General features: G+C 42.7%; 1 protein-coding gene across 2 annotated transcripts in view; it reads right to left on the bottom strand.

Annotated features, from left to right (window-relative positions):
• HECTD3 (HECT domain E3 ubiquitin protein ligase 3) overlaps positions 1-9,041 on the bottom strand; it is a 32,912-nt gene extending 23,871 nt beyond the window's left edge. Inside the window, exons 1-6 of one of the 2 annotated variants that reach the window (XM_061632810.1) lie at positions 8,871-9,041; positions 5,965-6,125; positions 4,820-4,912; positions 3,804-3,939; positions 2,203-2,318; positions 621-734 (exon numbers count right to left, since the gene is read on the bottom strand). In XM_061632810.1, coding sequence (XP_061488794.1) covers positions 621-734; positions 2,203-2,318; positions 3,804-3,939; positions 4,820-4,912; positions 5,965-6,071 — 566 coding nt within the window. In that variant the 5' untranslated portion in view covers positions 6,072-6,125; positions 8,871-9,041. The other variant, XM_061632809.1, reaches the window with a different exon arrangement.
• Between the last annotated feature and the right edge of the window lie 7,585 nt (positions 9,042-16,626).

Below are 16,626 nucleotides of genomic sequence, written 5' to 3'. Positions count from 1 at the left end.
TAGATGTTGTATGATTTTTTCATGGTATTTTTATTGCTGCTTTTATTTCTTATACTGTATTTTATCGTATTACAATTTGCACTCCATAGATAAAAGAAATGAAAGAAGCATTAAAATATCATTAAAAATCAATGTGCATATTTAATGCAGACATGCTGCAGACCACCTGAATGAAGCTCATGGACTTTGCAAACCCCTGGGCTAGACTATTCCTATACAACAATGTGTGTAACTGGCAAAACAGCCATAGCTGGTAAAAAGCACTCCTTGCTACTGAGGCTGCTTGTTGACCAAACATGGAGGTTGCTTTTAGGTTAATAATAACAGGTTGTTTTCCTCCTTGAATCCCTAGGATACAAGCTTAAAAACAAAGAGTTGTCCATTAACCTCTGACACTTCACCAATGCAGACAGAACTAGGAGTTCATTGCTTTTCTCCACCTTCCAATTATGACAGAACTCTGTTCACATTCATTTCTTCCCTCAACCTTCCCACGTTTTTAGGTAACTCGTTGTGTGCCAGCATTAGACTGTAGAAAGAGTATGAGCAGGATTTAGGCTCAATTTCACACCTGTCTTTCCTCAACACCCAAATCCTACCAACACCCAACCCTAACTCACTCATCAATGCCCACGTCACTCAGCTTCTTCAGATTATCACCCTCGCCACCATACACAGCCACCCTCTTGGGCATGAAATTCTCATCAGTTGTGTCCACAGTCAGGAACAGTTTCCTGAGGAAGAGAATTAAAGGGTAAACATGAGACAATGAGAAGAATATATTGGGAAAAACATCCAAAGGAGGGAAAATTCTGTCAGGACTAGAAGTGCAATAAACTGTAGAAAGAACTGAATAAAGCACGTCAGTTTTATTATTTAATTAATTAATTAATTAATTATTAATTAGTTGCTTTTTTTCAAAAATGAACTCAAAGTGACTTACAAACATTAAAAACAGATGTAAAAACAAGAATGAAAACAACCTAAAATATTCACAAAATGCATAAAAAGCAAAATCCAACTCATCCCCACTTGACTAAAAAATATGCAAGGCTCCAAAGGCCTGGATGAATAAAAATGTTTTTACCTGGCACCTGAAAACAGGTAATGATGGTGCCGGGTATGCTTCTCTTGGAAGAGCATTCCACAAATGGCGAACCACCACTGAGGCCTGTTCTCATGTTGCCACCTTCGCCACCTCCCTCAGAGGGGGCACACAGAGAAGGGCCTCAGACGATGAACACAGGCTCTGGGTTGGTTCATGTGAGAGCAGATGGTCCTGGGGTCCTGAGCTACACAAGGATTTATAGGTCAAAACCAGCACTTTGAATTTGGCCCAGAAACCAATTATTGGTATCATGCGTTCCAACCATTTGCCCTAGTCACCAATCTGATAGCTGAATTCAGCACCAGCTTTAGTTTCTGAACTGTCTTTACAAGCCGCCCCAAGTACAATGCATTGCAGGAATCCAACCTAGAGGTGACCAGACAACAGAAGTTCTAAACAAACAGGACACACTTCTAGCTTGGCTGATGGTTCTACCTGACTTTTAAGACCTCTACAACTTTCCAGAGCTCCTGTCAACAATGGAGGGTTCAAGTATGCTTAGAAGCCTTCACTTAAGAGAGCTGAAAACTTTGGAAAAGTGTAGGAAAAGCAGAGGGAGGGGAAAAAACTCACAGAAGATAAAAATACTGGCTATAGCAGAAAAGCTCTCTTAGGCTGAACCCTTCCAAGGCTTGGCGAAAAGCTCAAGCTTTCCCAAGAATTCATCAAAAAGGGTTGGAAAGACCCAGCTTGTTCTGAATTGAGATGGATGGGTTCTGTATATTACTAGCAACACATCCTGTGAAAACCTCTTTGATAATAGAGGTCTTCAGGTCTTAGTTAACAGAAAAACCAACACGGGGGAGAGGAACTGGATGTGCATTTGCTTGCCACACGGAAAGCAGATTGGACACTTTTTTCTTAATAATGTTATTTGTTATTTAGTTTAATTTTTTGTAAATTGTATTGTTTTCATTGATGTATCCTTATACCTGTGTTTATTTTTCTTTGTAAGCCGCCTTGAGGGCCTTTGGCCAAAAGGCGGGGTATAAATAAATTTAATAATAATAATAATAATAATAGTGGGACTGAACAAAAATTTAATCTGAGATTGCTCAACAACAACATTCACTTTTATCGCAGTAGCAACTCACTTGATAATGGTTCCTTTCTTCATGTTGAGACGAACCCAGTGCTGACCCTGGGACCCATCACTCTCCCAGTAGGTGTCTGCATGGTTGTCTGTCAAGCATGAAACATTGAATTCTTCCTGAGGGAAGCAGAGCAGCACATTAAGCCAGACTGAGAAGAGTAAGAAGCATCCATTTAGTAGCTTGCTTTCAGACAGCTCACAAGATACCTCCCATGCTCCAAGAGGATGCCAGCTTTAGAATCCCAAGCAGGGACTTTTCGTTTGAGATACTCAAGCATCCAGTTGCACCTTCAGACTTTCCTGAGAATAACCCAATATATCTACCTCCCTCAAGATTTCATGGATCTGAACCACTGTCCACCCAGCCCAGGAGAAGCAATCTGCTGTCTACAAAGACTGGTAGAGGAGACACTGAGCACAGCACCGTTCAAAGGAGTTAAATTTGATCAATACTCTGGCTGAAGTGATTTCAGAGAAAGACTTGCTATCCACATTCAAACATAACTAAAATCAGCTGGTGGCCAACTTAACTTGAAAGCTTGCAGACCTATGCCAAGACAAAGCAGAACTTAAAAGTGTGTGTGTGCCTGCAACCAATAAAAGGTGGTGCTTTTGCCTATTCTTTTGTCTCATTCTCTGGAACCAAAAACACAATTGTCTAATATCAATCAATCAACTATTTATTACGGTCAATTAACCATTGTACATTAAAGAGTAAAAATATTTTAAAACATCATAATCACAGCATCAGAAGAATAAAGTTGACAAGTTAAAAGCCAACATTCATAGCAGGTCTAAGAGATATTACAACTTTCATATACATATTATCATCTGTTCGGTAACAGATATCTTAGACCCCTCAAGGAGGACACTCAAAATGGTCTCTAAGGATCGACCAGGAAATTGCCCCATAAGGGAATAAATTATGTGTTCACTGACTCCCTCAGCAGAGTCTACAGTAGAAAAACATATGAAACACTGTTTCACGCTCTAAATGATTGCAAGGACTGCATCTATCCTTGAAGGGAATTTTAGCAAATCTGCTGTCTAAAATACGCCAATGAAAGAGCTCCTCTATACTTGGATATTGTTAGAAAATTTAGATATTGCATACATTTTTTAGAGGCAGAGCAAGTCAAACCCAGTGAGTGGGGTGAACATGGCCGATGCATGTAAGCCCCATTAAACACAAAGAGACTGAAAATAACATCTAGGAAGTAACTGATCTCGGATTAACCCACCATAGGAAAGATGCATCCTGGCTAACAGGAAAAAAGGAAAAGCAAACTAATGAGATTCCAAGGGCAAGAACATGAGACAGAAGCAGAAAAAGTGCACTAGAGGGGAGAACAGCAGCTCTCTAGGACCCCAGAGATTTGTATCACCTGGTGGCCAAGCAACTCACTCGTCCAAGCAACTCAAGAGACCTCTGTTATCATTCACTGATTAAAAACACTGAAAGGCAGGGACAGCCAGGCTGGCTCATAGAAAACACTTAGAAGGGCACCTGCACTTTTGCTTCCAAATGTTTTTTCTAGGAGGGCTAGAGTTACTTTTTTTTAAAAAAAAGAAGGCTGAGCCTAGCCTATGTTGATACCATACCGTGTAGGAGGAGACATCAATGCTGTCCACATATTGCTTGATGCTGCCCAGATTTTCATCTTCCTTGCCAATGTGGTCATAGAGGAAATGCACCAGATCCTCATCACATTCATAGTTCCATGTGGGAGGTACAAACCTAACAAGGTGATACTTGGAGTTAATGGTACAGAACAAGTATGTGGGGAGGTTTACAGAAAGTTAAACTTCCATCCATAATCATGCTCTCCACTACCTGGTTATGTTCTCCATATTATTTTATAATAATAATAATAATAAAATAAAATTTTATTTGTGAGTCGCCTATCTGGCCGAATTAACGGCCACTCTAGGCGACGTACATATACAATAAAATCCAGTATAAAACCAATACAACATACTAATATTTAAAAAACTAAACACCTCTTTCAGGTAATTAAAAACTAACATACCCCAGATTTCCCATAGGCCTGCCTGAATAGCCAGGTCTTTAAGGCTTGGCGAAAGCCTATCAAGGAGGGGGCATGGCGAAGATCGAAAGGAAGGGAGTTCCAGAGGGTGGGGGCCACAATCGAAAATGCCCTCTCTCTGGTTCGCACCAGCCTAGCTGTTTCAACTGGCGGAATTGAGAGAAGGTCTTGTGTGGCTGATCTTGTTAGGCGGCCTAATTGGTGATGCTGGAGGCGCTCCTTCAGATAAACTGGGCCGACACCGTATAGGGCTTTAAAGGTCAGTACCAGCATCTTGAATTGGGCCCGGTAAACAACTGGTAACCAGTGTAGATCTACTAACACTGGCATGATGTGATCACGGCGACGGCAGTTACTAATTAAACATTTAACCTGTCTTCTTCGCCAACATGACTCCCAATAGAATTAAGCCCTCAGGAACACAAAGCCTGGCAACAGTTTTGACTAATATGCAGAAATCTCAATTTGCTCCGTGCTGCAGACCCAGTTTCCACTTCCAAACTATGTGCATCTGCTGCCCCACCAACCCACACTTTCTTATTCCTGTAAATGAGGCTGCATGCCCTTTACCGGAGCCTCTCTACTGCCGCCACATCTGGCTCCATGATTTTTGGCTTTGCCCCAAGACGCAGGGAATACGTTAAATCCACCACCTGCTCCCATCTGGAATTTGAAAAAGAAAAAAAGCAGCATTAACAACGATAAACTACTGTTTAAGCAAACAGAAAAAAGGAAAAAAGTTCTAATTGCATAATTAACTACTAAAACAAGGAAATAGTATCTGAGAATAAATCAAAGGGACACTATTCTACGTACTGATCTTTGATTGAAATAAATTTATTCATTCAAGGGTCACTATATAACCTTTTATTCTGTGCTCAGGAAGATCTAGCTTATAATAAAGCTCATAGTAATTTTTGCCCTGTTATTCAAATAAACAGCTGAGATTTATTACATGGAAAAACAAAGTAAACATATTGAACTTGACACTTTTTTAGACTCAATGATTAAGATTGAGCCAAAATATGTGTGTGTGTATGCAAACATTTTCACACATTTGTGAAAATCACTCCCTTTTTTGCTAGTTTGGACTGAGGGAGCTATGGACAGGAGTGAAAGTGTTTGCAGTACAGCAGTTACACTTCTTGCTCCCCAAAATATATTCAAAATTAGGACAATCCTTCCTACCTTCACTCTGAATTGGCTTCATGACATCACCACGGTCTAATCTGATTGGTTATGTTCTATTGGTTATCTGCTTATCTGATTCTGAACTGGCTGGTACCATCCAGAAGAAGAGAATCCTTCTCCCCAATGGCACCCAAGCAACGGATCAGGAGGGAAAAGCAGACATGAACAGGAAGCAAACAGGAGATGAACAAGGTAAGTGGAATGTGTACACATACGCTCCCAAAAATATTTTTCTTTGTCAAAATTTGGCACAACCATATCTTGTGATATTAAGGGCTGGGGTTGAGACCAGTCTTTCATTCAGAAGAAAGACATGAATGAAGGAAAAATGCTCTTGCTTGATTTCACTAGTAAATTAAAGCTACTTTTAGCTTGCAGCCACACTATATAAATTGACCTTTCTGCAAGTCATGGATTCATAGGCAATATAATACATTTTATTATACCCACACCCAGAGCCTTCCCCAATGGTTCCCCTCAAAAGCCAACTAATCCAAACATAATATAGGAATGATTTCCAGTACCTGATTACAAGCTTATAGTCCATCCCAAAGAGTTGCTGCTGCCTCTGGATTCTCTCCATTGATTCCACCGGCACTAGCCTGTCCCCACCATCTGCATGCTTACACATGAGTACCCATCCTTCCTCCAGGTCACAGCCAGTCTTGTATTCCTCAAGCTGCTCCTATAAGGAAATAATACAAAGTCAGATGCCCAGTAAAGTGTAAAAGAATAACTTGGCCATAACTCAGGAATTCAAACAGCTCATCAAATCATCATACACCTTAGATCAAAGAGATGCCTACATAGATTGTTAAGAGCACTGATTATTAATAGAGAACTGTACAGCTCCTAGTAAGTCTTCGTTATAATCCAAATACATGGCATTAGCCTGTGATAATGAGTATCACAACTACTTTTTCTGATCTCTGCTGTCCAACAACAGCTCTCCTTCTCATTTGAGACAAGAGTGCACACACACACACAACAAAGCACACACACATGAAGTTAACAAACTGCATGAAAATTGTCTTTCCAAGAACAATTCTAGGAAACTTGCTAAATTCTGAAAGCATGTATGAGGATGGATGCCCCAGCATATACACACATAGGAATGACTGAGGTTGACAAGCAATAGCCTTTGAGGGCCATGCAGGTATCAAAATAATCTTCAGCTCTGACAAGGCATTACCGCTGTTTGTGCAGCCCTTATAGCAGCTATTTTCCAAGTGCAAAACATGACAGCCTGTTTATTGCAGCACTAACAATGAAAGGGCAAATGACAACCAAGGCAGTAAACTTTTTCATACACGGCAGGAAAAGCCATAAGGCATTTTTGTCAACCAAGCTGGTATCAGTACTAAAACCTCATGCAGCAAATCTGAGAGGATGGGAGTCAGCTGTACTTTAAAAATGAAGCCACAGAGGAGAAATGAATCACAGACCGTCCATCTCCAGCACTGTAATGAAGCAATGAAATGACACACTAGACTGAGGCTGGCCAGCTTTAGAAGACACACCAGGTAACTTCCACCCCTTTGAGGAAGAAATGGAAGCAGAGACACAGACTTCCACATCACTCCCAGTCAAAAGGAAAACAGTGTCTCAACACCGTTAACCACTTGCTCACCCAACAGAAACAGCTAAGTGAATTGAAACCAAGGGACTGATCTTCAAGCAGTCTAGCAGAGCTATACGACTGGAAATGGGAGAAACCTCTGAGGACAAGTAACAGTGGTCAGCTACAGGTGTGGTATAGTGGTTAGTGTGTTGGACTATGAGCTGGGAGACCAGGGTTCAAATCCCCACACAGCCATGAAGCTCACTGGGTGACCTTGGGCCAGTCACTGCCTCTCAGCCTCAGAGAAAGGCAATGGTGAAACCACCTCTGAATACCGTTTACCATGAAAACCCTATTCAAAGGGTTGCCAGAAGTCAGGACAGACTTGAAGGCAGTTCATTTCATTTTCACAGGTGATGGTTAAAGGGTGGCGAGAGGATGGATTTTTCAAACCTTTTGTTCTAAAATTCATACTCAGGGTAAAGTGAGATTCTAATCCATTATAATTGGGGGTGGAGAAAGGTGTTGAAGTCCCCCCTCCCGCCAAGTTAATTAACACACTGAAAAATGAACGTTGTGTGGCATATGATGCTATCAAAAATCGAACATTGTACAAATTAGGCATAACAGCCAACCAAAATGCATTTGCATGCAACCACCCTACTCCATCACAAGTCCACTTCTAAACTCAGCTAGGTATTTGCCTTGTGGGTAATACCTTGAGTGTTTGTGCACCTAGCAATAACATTCAGTACCAATGACTGCACATATCTAGGATCAAAACAAGAAACCATCAACCTAACCAAGAATAATCTATGTATCAAAGCCAGTATCTCTGACAAAAATAGGGATAGGTACCCACCTCTGGAATATCCTCCAGTGTGTATGGAGGACACCCCCCCCCAAAAAAAAGATGTGGGGAAGGAAGGTTAAAGTGTCTGTATTTATCTCTATTACACATGCATTAAACCTCCTTTTACGTTTTCTCTAGCATATGCATAATGTGAGCTAGGGCTCAGAGCCCTGGAATATCTGAAGTCATAAGACTCCTCTGAGTATGTGCAGAGTGTATTTCCATCCTCTTTATAAAAGCATCCTGAATCAGCTGCCAGTTCATTCCAGGAATTAAGGAGGTCATGAATTATTACAGATCAGAGGGAATGTGGCCCTAGCAGCCTTGAGCCCCCGAACTTCTCCCCCGCCCCGAAACTTCCGGGTCCAGAGTGCGCGCGCCTCTCTCTCGCTAAAGTGAGCGAGGCCAGGCCTGCTTCGCCCGGCACCACACACACTCACCCTTGTGAGCTTCACCCAGAGCCCGTGCCCGTTGCAATATTCCTCGCCGCTGGCTCGAATGCACGATCCCTTCCGCAGCTCGATGGTGCCCCTGCCCAGGCCCTTCCTGCCACCGGAACCCGACCCGACTCCAGGGCCGGCCTTGCTCGGACTCTCCCATACCGACAGTAGGGTCCGGCCTGAGGCCGAGGCGGGCCCGGAGGCGCTGGGGTCTTTGCAGATCTTGTACTGCACCTCGCGGGGCACGTAGCACAAGGCGGCAGGCAGCGGCTCTGCCCGGGTCAGGCACCCGATGGCTTCGCTCAGGAAGCGCAGCCGGCCTAGCAGCTGGTGCGGGGACTCGCTGGCAGTCGAGGGCACCATCCTGCCTGCCTGCGCCCGCCGAGGCGTGGGTGGCCCAGAAGGCAGTTGCAGCGATTCCAACAGTTCCCCCTTCCTTCCCTGCAGGTCTGCCTATTGTAACCAGCGAGTCTGTCCACTGAGCAGCAGCTGAGAGATGGGGAGGAGGGAACCGCTGCTTCCTGCTACTATCTCGCCCTTCTCCTTCCTCCTTCTCCTCTGTTCTATTTACTGTACCGTAAAGCAGCCTCTATCGGCGGACGAGTGAAGGAGTCTAGCAATAAGGCAGAGTTCGCACGCGAGGGGCGCCACTGACTGGAAATGTGCTGGCAAGCTCTGAATGCTGCGATCTAGGTTTAAGCATAATGTTCGGGTGGCAAAGGAAGGCAATCCTGCAAGATCTCTGGCAACATTTCACTTCCGTTCATCTGAGACTTAGTTAGGGTGGCTGGCTGGCGATGGAGTATATGTGCACACACTCGTGTTTCTAAAACAAACAGATCATGCGGATGGATTTCTAAACTGTCAGGGAATACTTGCAAGATAAAAAGAGTTGCCGTGAACTAGGCGTAGGTGACGTGTGGTCCTCTAGACGTTGCTGGACTACAGCTCCCATCATCCCTGATCATTGACCATACTGGCTGGGGCTGATGGGAGCTGGAGTCCAAGAGCATCTGGCGACCACCGCATGTTCTCAATTGCAACATCTCCTTAGATGTCACTGCTCCTCCTGGTCTAAACCTCATTGCTTTACCTTCCAGATGTAGTAGTAGATTGCTGCATAGTACAATGCCAACACTGTCATCTCTTTCCCAGCAGGACCAAACACTTTTTCTCATGTCAGTCTTGTCACTCAGGTTGCATGATGATTTGGAGACACTTTTCTTTGCCTTATAAATGTTTATGAATGTTTGTTAGCAGTAGTGTAGTGACAAATTTAGAAGTGCAGGGTCCCTTCAAGAGTCACACCATGGTCCCTTGCAACCTCTCTCTCTTTCACACACACACACCACTTGAGCAACCCCCTTCAGTAAGTACCCCTTCACTAGTGATGGGATCTGCAGTGGATTTATCATCACCCTGCCACCATGGAAAAAAAGGAGGCAAGAAAGCAGCCCCCCCTCAAGCTTAATTCCACCCCCTAGTCAGAATTCAGCAGATTTTTCACCCACCCCAGCCTGCAGCCTGTCTCTTGCCTCTTCCTCTTCTATGATTGGCCCTGCTTGGAGGGGCTGTTGCCAAGGCCTCCTCTTTATCACTCCGCCCAGAGGGCCCTCCTGTTCTGCTTTCTCCTTTTCTGTGGGGGTGGGGTGGCGAGGGTGGTGGATTGGAGGGGGACACACACAAAAAAGCAACAGGATACTGTCCCAATACCTCCCAACAGAACTACACACCTGTTCTTAAGCAATACCACAATACAAGGACACATGAACACAAACACGTCATCCACATGGGATTAAGAAGCCATGTGGCTTTGAGGAACTTCTGCTTCACTTTAAGGTAGTTATGCTACCCACAAGTGTTATGCCCATAATTTCCATCTTGTCCCACAATGCTATTTAATATCTATAAGAAACTGCTGAGAAGTGCCATGTACTGTATGCAGATGACACTTAGATCTATCCCTCTATTCCTTCTGTATTGAGAAAAGCTATGCAAATGCTAGACCCCCAATCCAATTCAGGATGTTGTTACTGGTGTACAAAGCTCTAAATGCCTTGGGACCCAAGTGTTTAAAGGACTACCTCCCCCTGTATCTGTCAACCTGTGCTTTAAGATCTGCAGGAGAAACCCTGCTCATGATGCCATCAACAAGCAAGGCCCATGGGGTGGTCATACATAACAGGATCTTTTCTTTGGTGGTGGTGGAACGCCCTCCTAGAAGGTTGGTTGTCCCCCTTCTCTGATAGCTTTAAAATGCCAATTAGAGACACATTTATTCACTTGAGTCTTTGGATCACAGTTGGAATAAGAAATTTATCTGTTTAGGTCGTATTGCTTATCACATCTGCTGCATTATGTTTTTATGCTTTGCATTTTGACATAGGATTTTTTTAGTTAGTGTTTTAAATACGTTTTTAATGTGATTGCATTTTCTCATTGTTGCTAGCCTCCCTGAGCTCCTTTGGGAGGAAAGGCAAGATAGAAATTTAAAACAACAACAGTTGATGAGGAACAAGCAATCTGCTTGCTTCCAGAGAGGTCCAGACACTGGCTGCAACAGTTCCTGTCTACTGGGACAATTCATTTCTCAAATGCATATTCCTACAGTGTATTTTTTTAAAAAGGCTAAGAGAGAGCTAGTCCAAACCATTTGCTGACTAGAATTAAAAAGAAAAAGAAGCCCCAGTAGATATTGTGGGGCCCATGGGACATACTTTATAAAGGATCTCACCTCATCTTGCAGTAAGATCATCAGTGATTACCCTGTGAATGAATATGGAGCTTGTTTGCTGTCAATGTTCACCATGCAACCAAGTTTAGGTTTACTTCATCAAAAAAGTGTAGCTTTTAAAAGGGTAATTTGAACAAATCGAACCCCCCTCTTTCAAAACTGCACCAGCAGGTTCAGTTAATTGTGGTAATCAATTCCGTAAGAGTAAGTCCATCCTGTTTACATTAAAAATTAATTTGATTCTATGCTGAATGAATTTGACTGTAGTTTTTTTTTTTACAAATTAAATATACATTTTGTGTAGTTTTTTTAAGGCCTGTTACTAGTTCTAAATTCATAAAACATGGGATGTTTTCCTCCTTTAACAGATAAAGGTCATCCCCTGCCCTAGACTGATAAAAAATTTGGACCTCCTCCTCCATAGATACATTGTGCTCTTTGCCTGCAGATAAAAAATTGCCCTAACCACAGCACCACCTGGGATCATCTAGATAAAAATATGGGAAGGGTGTTGCCAAAGGCACTTTTGTCTGCCCCTTGTTTTCACACATTTACTATTGCTGGAGAATCCACAGCTCAGTGATGACAGACATACTAATAGTGAGAACCCAGCTCTCTGAGTGCCAATCCTCATGTAGCCCAAACTGCAACATATATGCACACAAGAGAGGTATTAGCAGGCCCAGAGAAACCCCAAGGTTTGCAGAAGTACCAAAAAAAAAACTTTTAAGGAAGAAAAGAATTGCAAGTTTGGGGGAATCCAAAAACAACCTAATGAGGGGTGAGCATACCCAGTGTCTATGTAATGCTGTCTGGCTACTTGGAGGGGGGTGGGGAAGAGGAATGGAAAAGTTGGGGGAAAGGGAATAGAATGAAAATGGCTGGAATCCTGAACTCCGTATTGCAGCATCTTGTTGCAGGTTCCTCCATCGTCATCATCATGTAATTGTGAATGATTGGGAGTATTCACTGGAGATTTGCCCGTGCCTTTGATATAAACTGTTAAAGACAGAGATTAATCTTTAGATTAGGCCACAATAAACCAGAGGTCATTGATAGAGCTCATGGGTATTAACGCGTAAAGTCCTTTGTTTAGTTCTTGATATAGTATGTTAAGGTCTCATTTGCAGCCTTCACAGTAATGGGCTAATGTTCTGACTCAGTGGAAGTGCTCTGGATTATAAGCTTCTGACATCTGTGGGATTTGTCGTGAGATGTATGCTGACTATTTTAATTTTCTTTATAATGAAAGCGCCTTGGAATTATGGGATCAGATGTGCCCAGCAATGCATAGATTAGAATCAGAAAGATGCCCTCATCTCTGTAGATGAGGTTACTCTGATAAAACCACATTCTTAACTAATAGGGTTATTGATATAATTTCAAATTTTGAACAACAGGAATGGTGGGTGGATCATAGCATAATAGCCTCCCAAGAATGCTATAGAGAAAAAGTTCTTCAGTTCCAGCCAAATTGCGGTCCTTTCTGTAGCATAACTATTTGGGAGAGCTTTGTTGTGCTTATCCAGCTTCTTTAAAATGGTTTTTAATTTCCCTTGGCTATGAATATGGTGACTCTTCATATTACTTGGGGCAATGGACTTGCAGGGAAAATTGAATGCATGTCTCTCAATCTTTTAATTCATTGCTGCATACACATTTGTCCTTAACCAAAGGATTTGGTGCATTGGTCTACCTTACATGAACTATGTGGGCTGTTGCAGTGATCGCAGTATTTAATCCCAGGAGCCTTGACGGCAGTTACTTGTTGGGTGGCTTTGCTCCAAATGGACCAGGGAAGCTTCTAACCCTTTAAAAATTATTATGCTGCATTCTCAAACACACTTACTTGGGATAAAGTTTTGCTGACCTTAGTGAGATCTATTTCTGAGCAAATATCTATTGGATTGAACCAGACTGTTCCATAGTACAACTTGTTTCATCAGTGTGCCCTTACTGAAAGCATTCCGATTTCTGCTTCCTTAAACCTTTGACAGTAGCATAGTATAGTGGAGGGAAAGCACAGCTCTGAGCTTTTTATCAGAGGAGGAGTGGTTACACTATCTGCCAGAGCACCAAGGTTCTTTTAATTTAGCACAGGGGTGAGGAACCTCAGGCTCAGGCCCAAATGCAGCCCTCAAAGCCTCTCTAGCTGGTCTCTGAATCTCTCCCCAGGCCGTCTCCCTCTCCCGAGGCCTCACTGGCCCCATTTCACACCCTTCTTGAGTGTTTTCCTTGGCTGGAATGTGTCTTTGGATTCTGATTATCCTCTATCCAGTCAAGTGAGAGACATTGAGAGGGGTGTGTGAGTGTGTGCAGAAACTAGCACACTGTACAGCAGTTAAATCTACATTCATTGCTGTGCCCACTGTTGCCTCTTGGCCCGCCCACCACTGGTGTGTGGCCCCTGGAAGGAACGTGGCCCTTGGGCTGAAAAAGGTTCCTCACCTCTGCTCAAGCAAGTGCATGAGGTCATAATCAAGGCTTATTCTAATGGGCAGCTAGACACATTTTGTGCAGTATCAAAAAATGTGTGCAGTGTGAAATAAGTTTTTGTGCAGTTGAGCACATGGGGCTTAATAAGGAGCTAAGTAGTTTTTAAAAAGAAATAGATGAGAAAAGATGAAAAGAAATAGAAAATGAAGATAAATACTGGTTCCTTTTAAATCTTCATAACCTTATACTACTAGTGGGTGTTTTTTTGGTTAAAAAAAATGAGGTGCCCAATACTCATATCTTGATAAAAATACTGTGGGTGTCAGCACAAAATGGCTGGCATGGTCAGCAAAAAAAGAGGTGCTGGCCCAGTACTCTGTATCGGTGAGTACTGTCACACAAAAAGACCTGCTAATAGTATATTATGGGACAAATTACTTGACTAGTTCAGGGGCGGGCAGTGTGCTGGCAGCTTGTGCGGAAGGAAAAAAAGCTTACAATAAACCCTGATGAGTCTTGCAAGTTTGTCACAGATTAGTATAAAGGAAGTCAGAGAGTGAGGCAAATAAGCAGAGGCTAGATATATTTTTTTTCTTTGATGGAATTCCTACTTCATGCTAGCAGTTTAAACAGCAACACCTCTTTGCAAGATTGTCTGAATTTCTGATTAAAAGCTAAAGGTTGAATTTCAGCTGTCTGAAGATCTTTTATTAACTCTAAACATGTTGTATTATACAGCCACAAGAGTGGCTGTATACTATAGCCAGCGGGGATTTTTCACATTCCGCAATGTTAAATTGAAAATACCCCCCATGCCACTCTGATGCTTCCCATAAGCTCATTTCAAAACAAAACTTTATAAAACCTATAGTCCTGAACTCAGAAACGCTTGCTTAACAACCCTCTAAATTTTCATGGCGATACACAAAACAGTCAGAGAGAATCAAGAGTTCAAAGTGTAAAAAGAGAAGAACAAAACCCAGACTCCCTTTGGACTTTTTTCTGTCAGAGTTCTCACAATGTGTTGAAATTTATTAAAAATCAGCCATGTCCACAGAGTACCTGTAATCCTATTTCTGACCTTGCCCCATACTCTGACCATATTCTGCAGTTTAAAAGTTTAAAAAATGCCTGGCTGATTTTTAATTAAGAAATTTTACCTTGAACTGAATGATAACGTCAGGCATGCTTAGTAAGAACCAACCGTCAGTGTTCTAAAAGCCAGACTCCCAGCTGCTTGGCTTGGCTAATCAGGGGGCCACACCCACACCAGACCTTTATTTCACTTTAGACAGTCATGGGCTTCCCCCAAAGAATCCTAGGAAGTATAGTTTGTGCTGACAGGAGACTCCTACTCCCCTGACAAAGCTCCAGTGGCCAGAATGGTTTAACAGTCAGCCACTCTGACTGAAGCTCTGTGAGGGGAACAAGGTGTCTCCTAGCAGCTCTCAGCACCCTTCACTAACTACACTTCCCAGGATTCTTTGGGAGAAGCCATGACTGTCTAAAGTGAAATAAAGGCCTGGTGTGGATGTGGCCGGAGACAGCTTTGGTTTAAATTTGGGTGGGAGGCTACATGTGCCTGCTGTAGAATAAACAGGTGGGGGAAACGCTGAAAAGCAATGATACTGTTCACGATGTTTTCCTTTTGGAAAGGGGCTTCCCCTCTGCCCAGTGCGAACCCACCCAATCTCCTCCCCTCCCTGCCCCTCCCTCAGGTCAGTTTCACCTATCCTAAACATGACTGCACAGATGTAAATCCCATTGAACTCAAAATGCTTCAAATATTCACAGAAACAGAAGCACAAGAAAATGATATACTATAGGAAACTTCACTAAAATTGCAAAGTAAATAAAACATATTTAAAATGACTATCTGACCTATATCAACTGTATCTTAATATTGTTGCTTCCTCCCTGCTAAACAAGATCAGCACAGCACATGTCTTGTTTCTATTATTTGGGCTGATTGCAAGTATTGCCACCACTCACCATATGCTCAGAGGCACAACTGTCTAAAAGAAGCTACGGTTGTACCTCTCTTAAAAAAATCTTCTTTAAACCCTAATTTTGATAATTTCCGTCCAGTCTCCAACTTACCATTCTTGAGTAAAATCATTGAACGAGTCATTTTTAATCAACTTCAATGCTTCATAAATGATAACAACTACTTTGACCCTCTTCAATCCGGTTTTAGACCGGGATTTGGGACTGAAACGGCCCTGGTTGCCTTAGTCGATGACCTCCGAATACAGCTAGATAAAGGGAATGTTTCTCTATTGATCCTTCTTGACTTATCGGCGGCCTTCGACACCATTGATCATACTATCCTCCTTGATCACCTCTCAGGGATGGGAATACGAGGCACTGCTTTGCAGTGGCTACGCTCCTTCCTGGAAGGCAGATCTCAGAGAGTTCGCCTGGGAAACTTCCATTCTGATCCTTGGGCTCTGCAATATGGAGTCCCTCAGGGTTCAGTACTATCACCACTTCTATTTAATATATATATGAAACCTCTTGGAGAGATTATACGTAAGTTTGGAGTCAGCTTCCATCAATATGCGGACGATACCCAACTTTATTTTTCTTTTCCTCCCGATCTTAAAGAGGCTATTCAACCTTTAAATTCTTGTTTGTCCGCAGTGATGTCCTGGATGCGTCTCAATAAATTGAAATTAAATCCGAATAAAACTGAAGTACTTTTAGTTAGTCGTAAACCTGATTTAGCAAATGAAAATCACCCAATTTTGGACGGAATTACCTTGCCACTAAAGTCTCAAGTCCGGAGTTTGGGTGTTCTGCTGGACTCCGCCTTGACTTTGGAAGCACAGGTCTAGGCAGTCTCTAGAAGTGCCTTCGCCCAATTAAAACTGGTTCGTCAACTCCGTCCATTCCTGGAGACTGCTGATTTAGCTAAAGTGACCGATGCACTGGTCACTTCTCGACTTGATTATTGTAATTCTCTTTATACTGGGCTCCCCCAAAGAATACTGCAACAACTTAAATTGGTGCAAAGAGCAGCGGCTCTAATGATAACAGGAGCAAACTGGCAAGCACACACCACTCCGCTCCTCCAACAACTTCACTGGCTGCCTGTTTTATATCGAATACATTTTAAAATACTAACTTTAACTTTTAAAGCGCTACATGGTCTGGGCCCTT

The sequence above is a fragment of the Rhineura floridana genome, chromosome 6 (assembly GCF_030035675.1).
Source record: "Rhineura floridana isolate rRhiFlo1 chromosome 6, rRhiFlo1.hap2, whole genome shotgun sequence".
In the NCBI taxonomy this organism is placed as follows: Eukaryota; Metazoa; Chordata; class Lepidosauria; order Squamata; family Rhineuridae; genus Rhineura; species Rhineura floridana.
The sequence above is the reverse complement of the archived record's forward strand: the minus strand, read 5'-3'. Positions and strand labels throughout refer to the sequence as shown.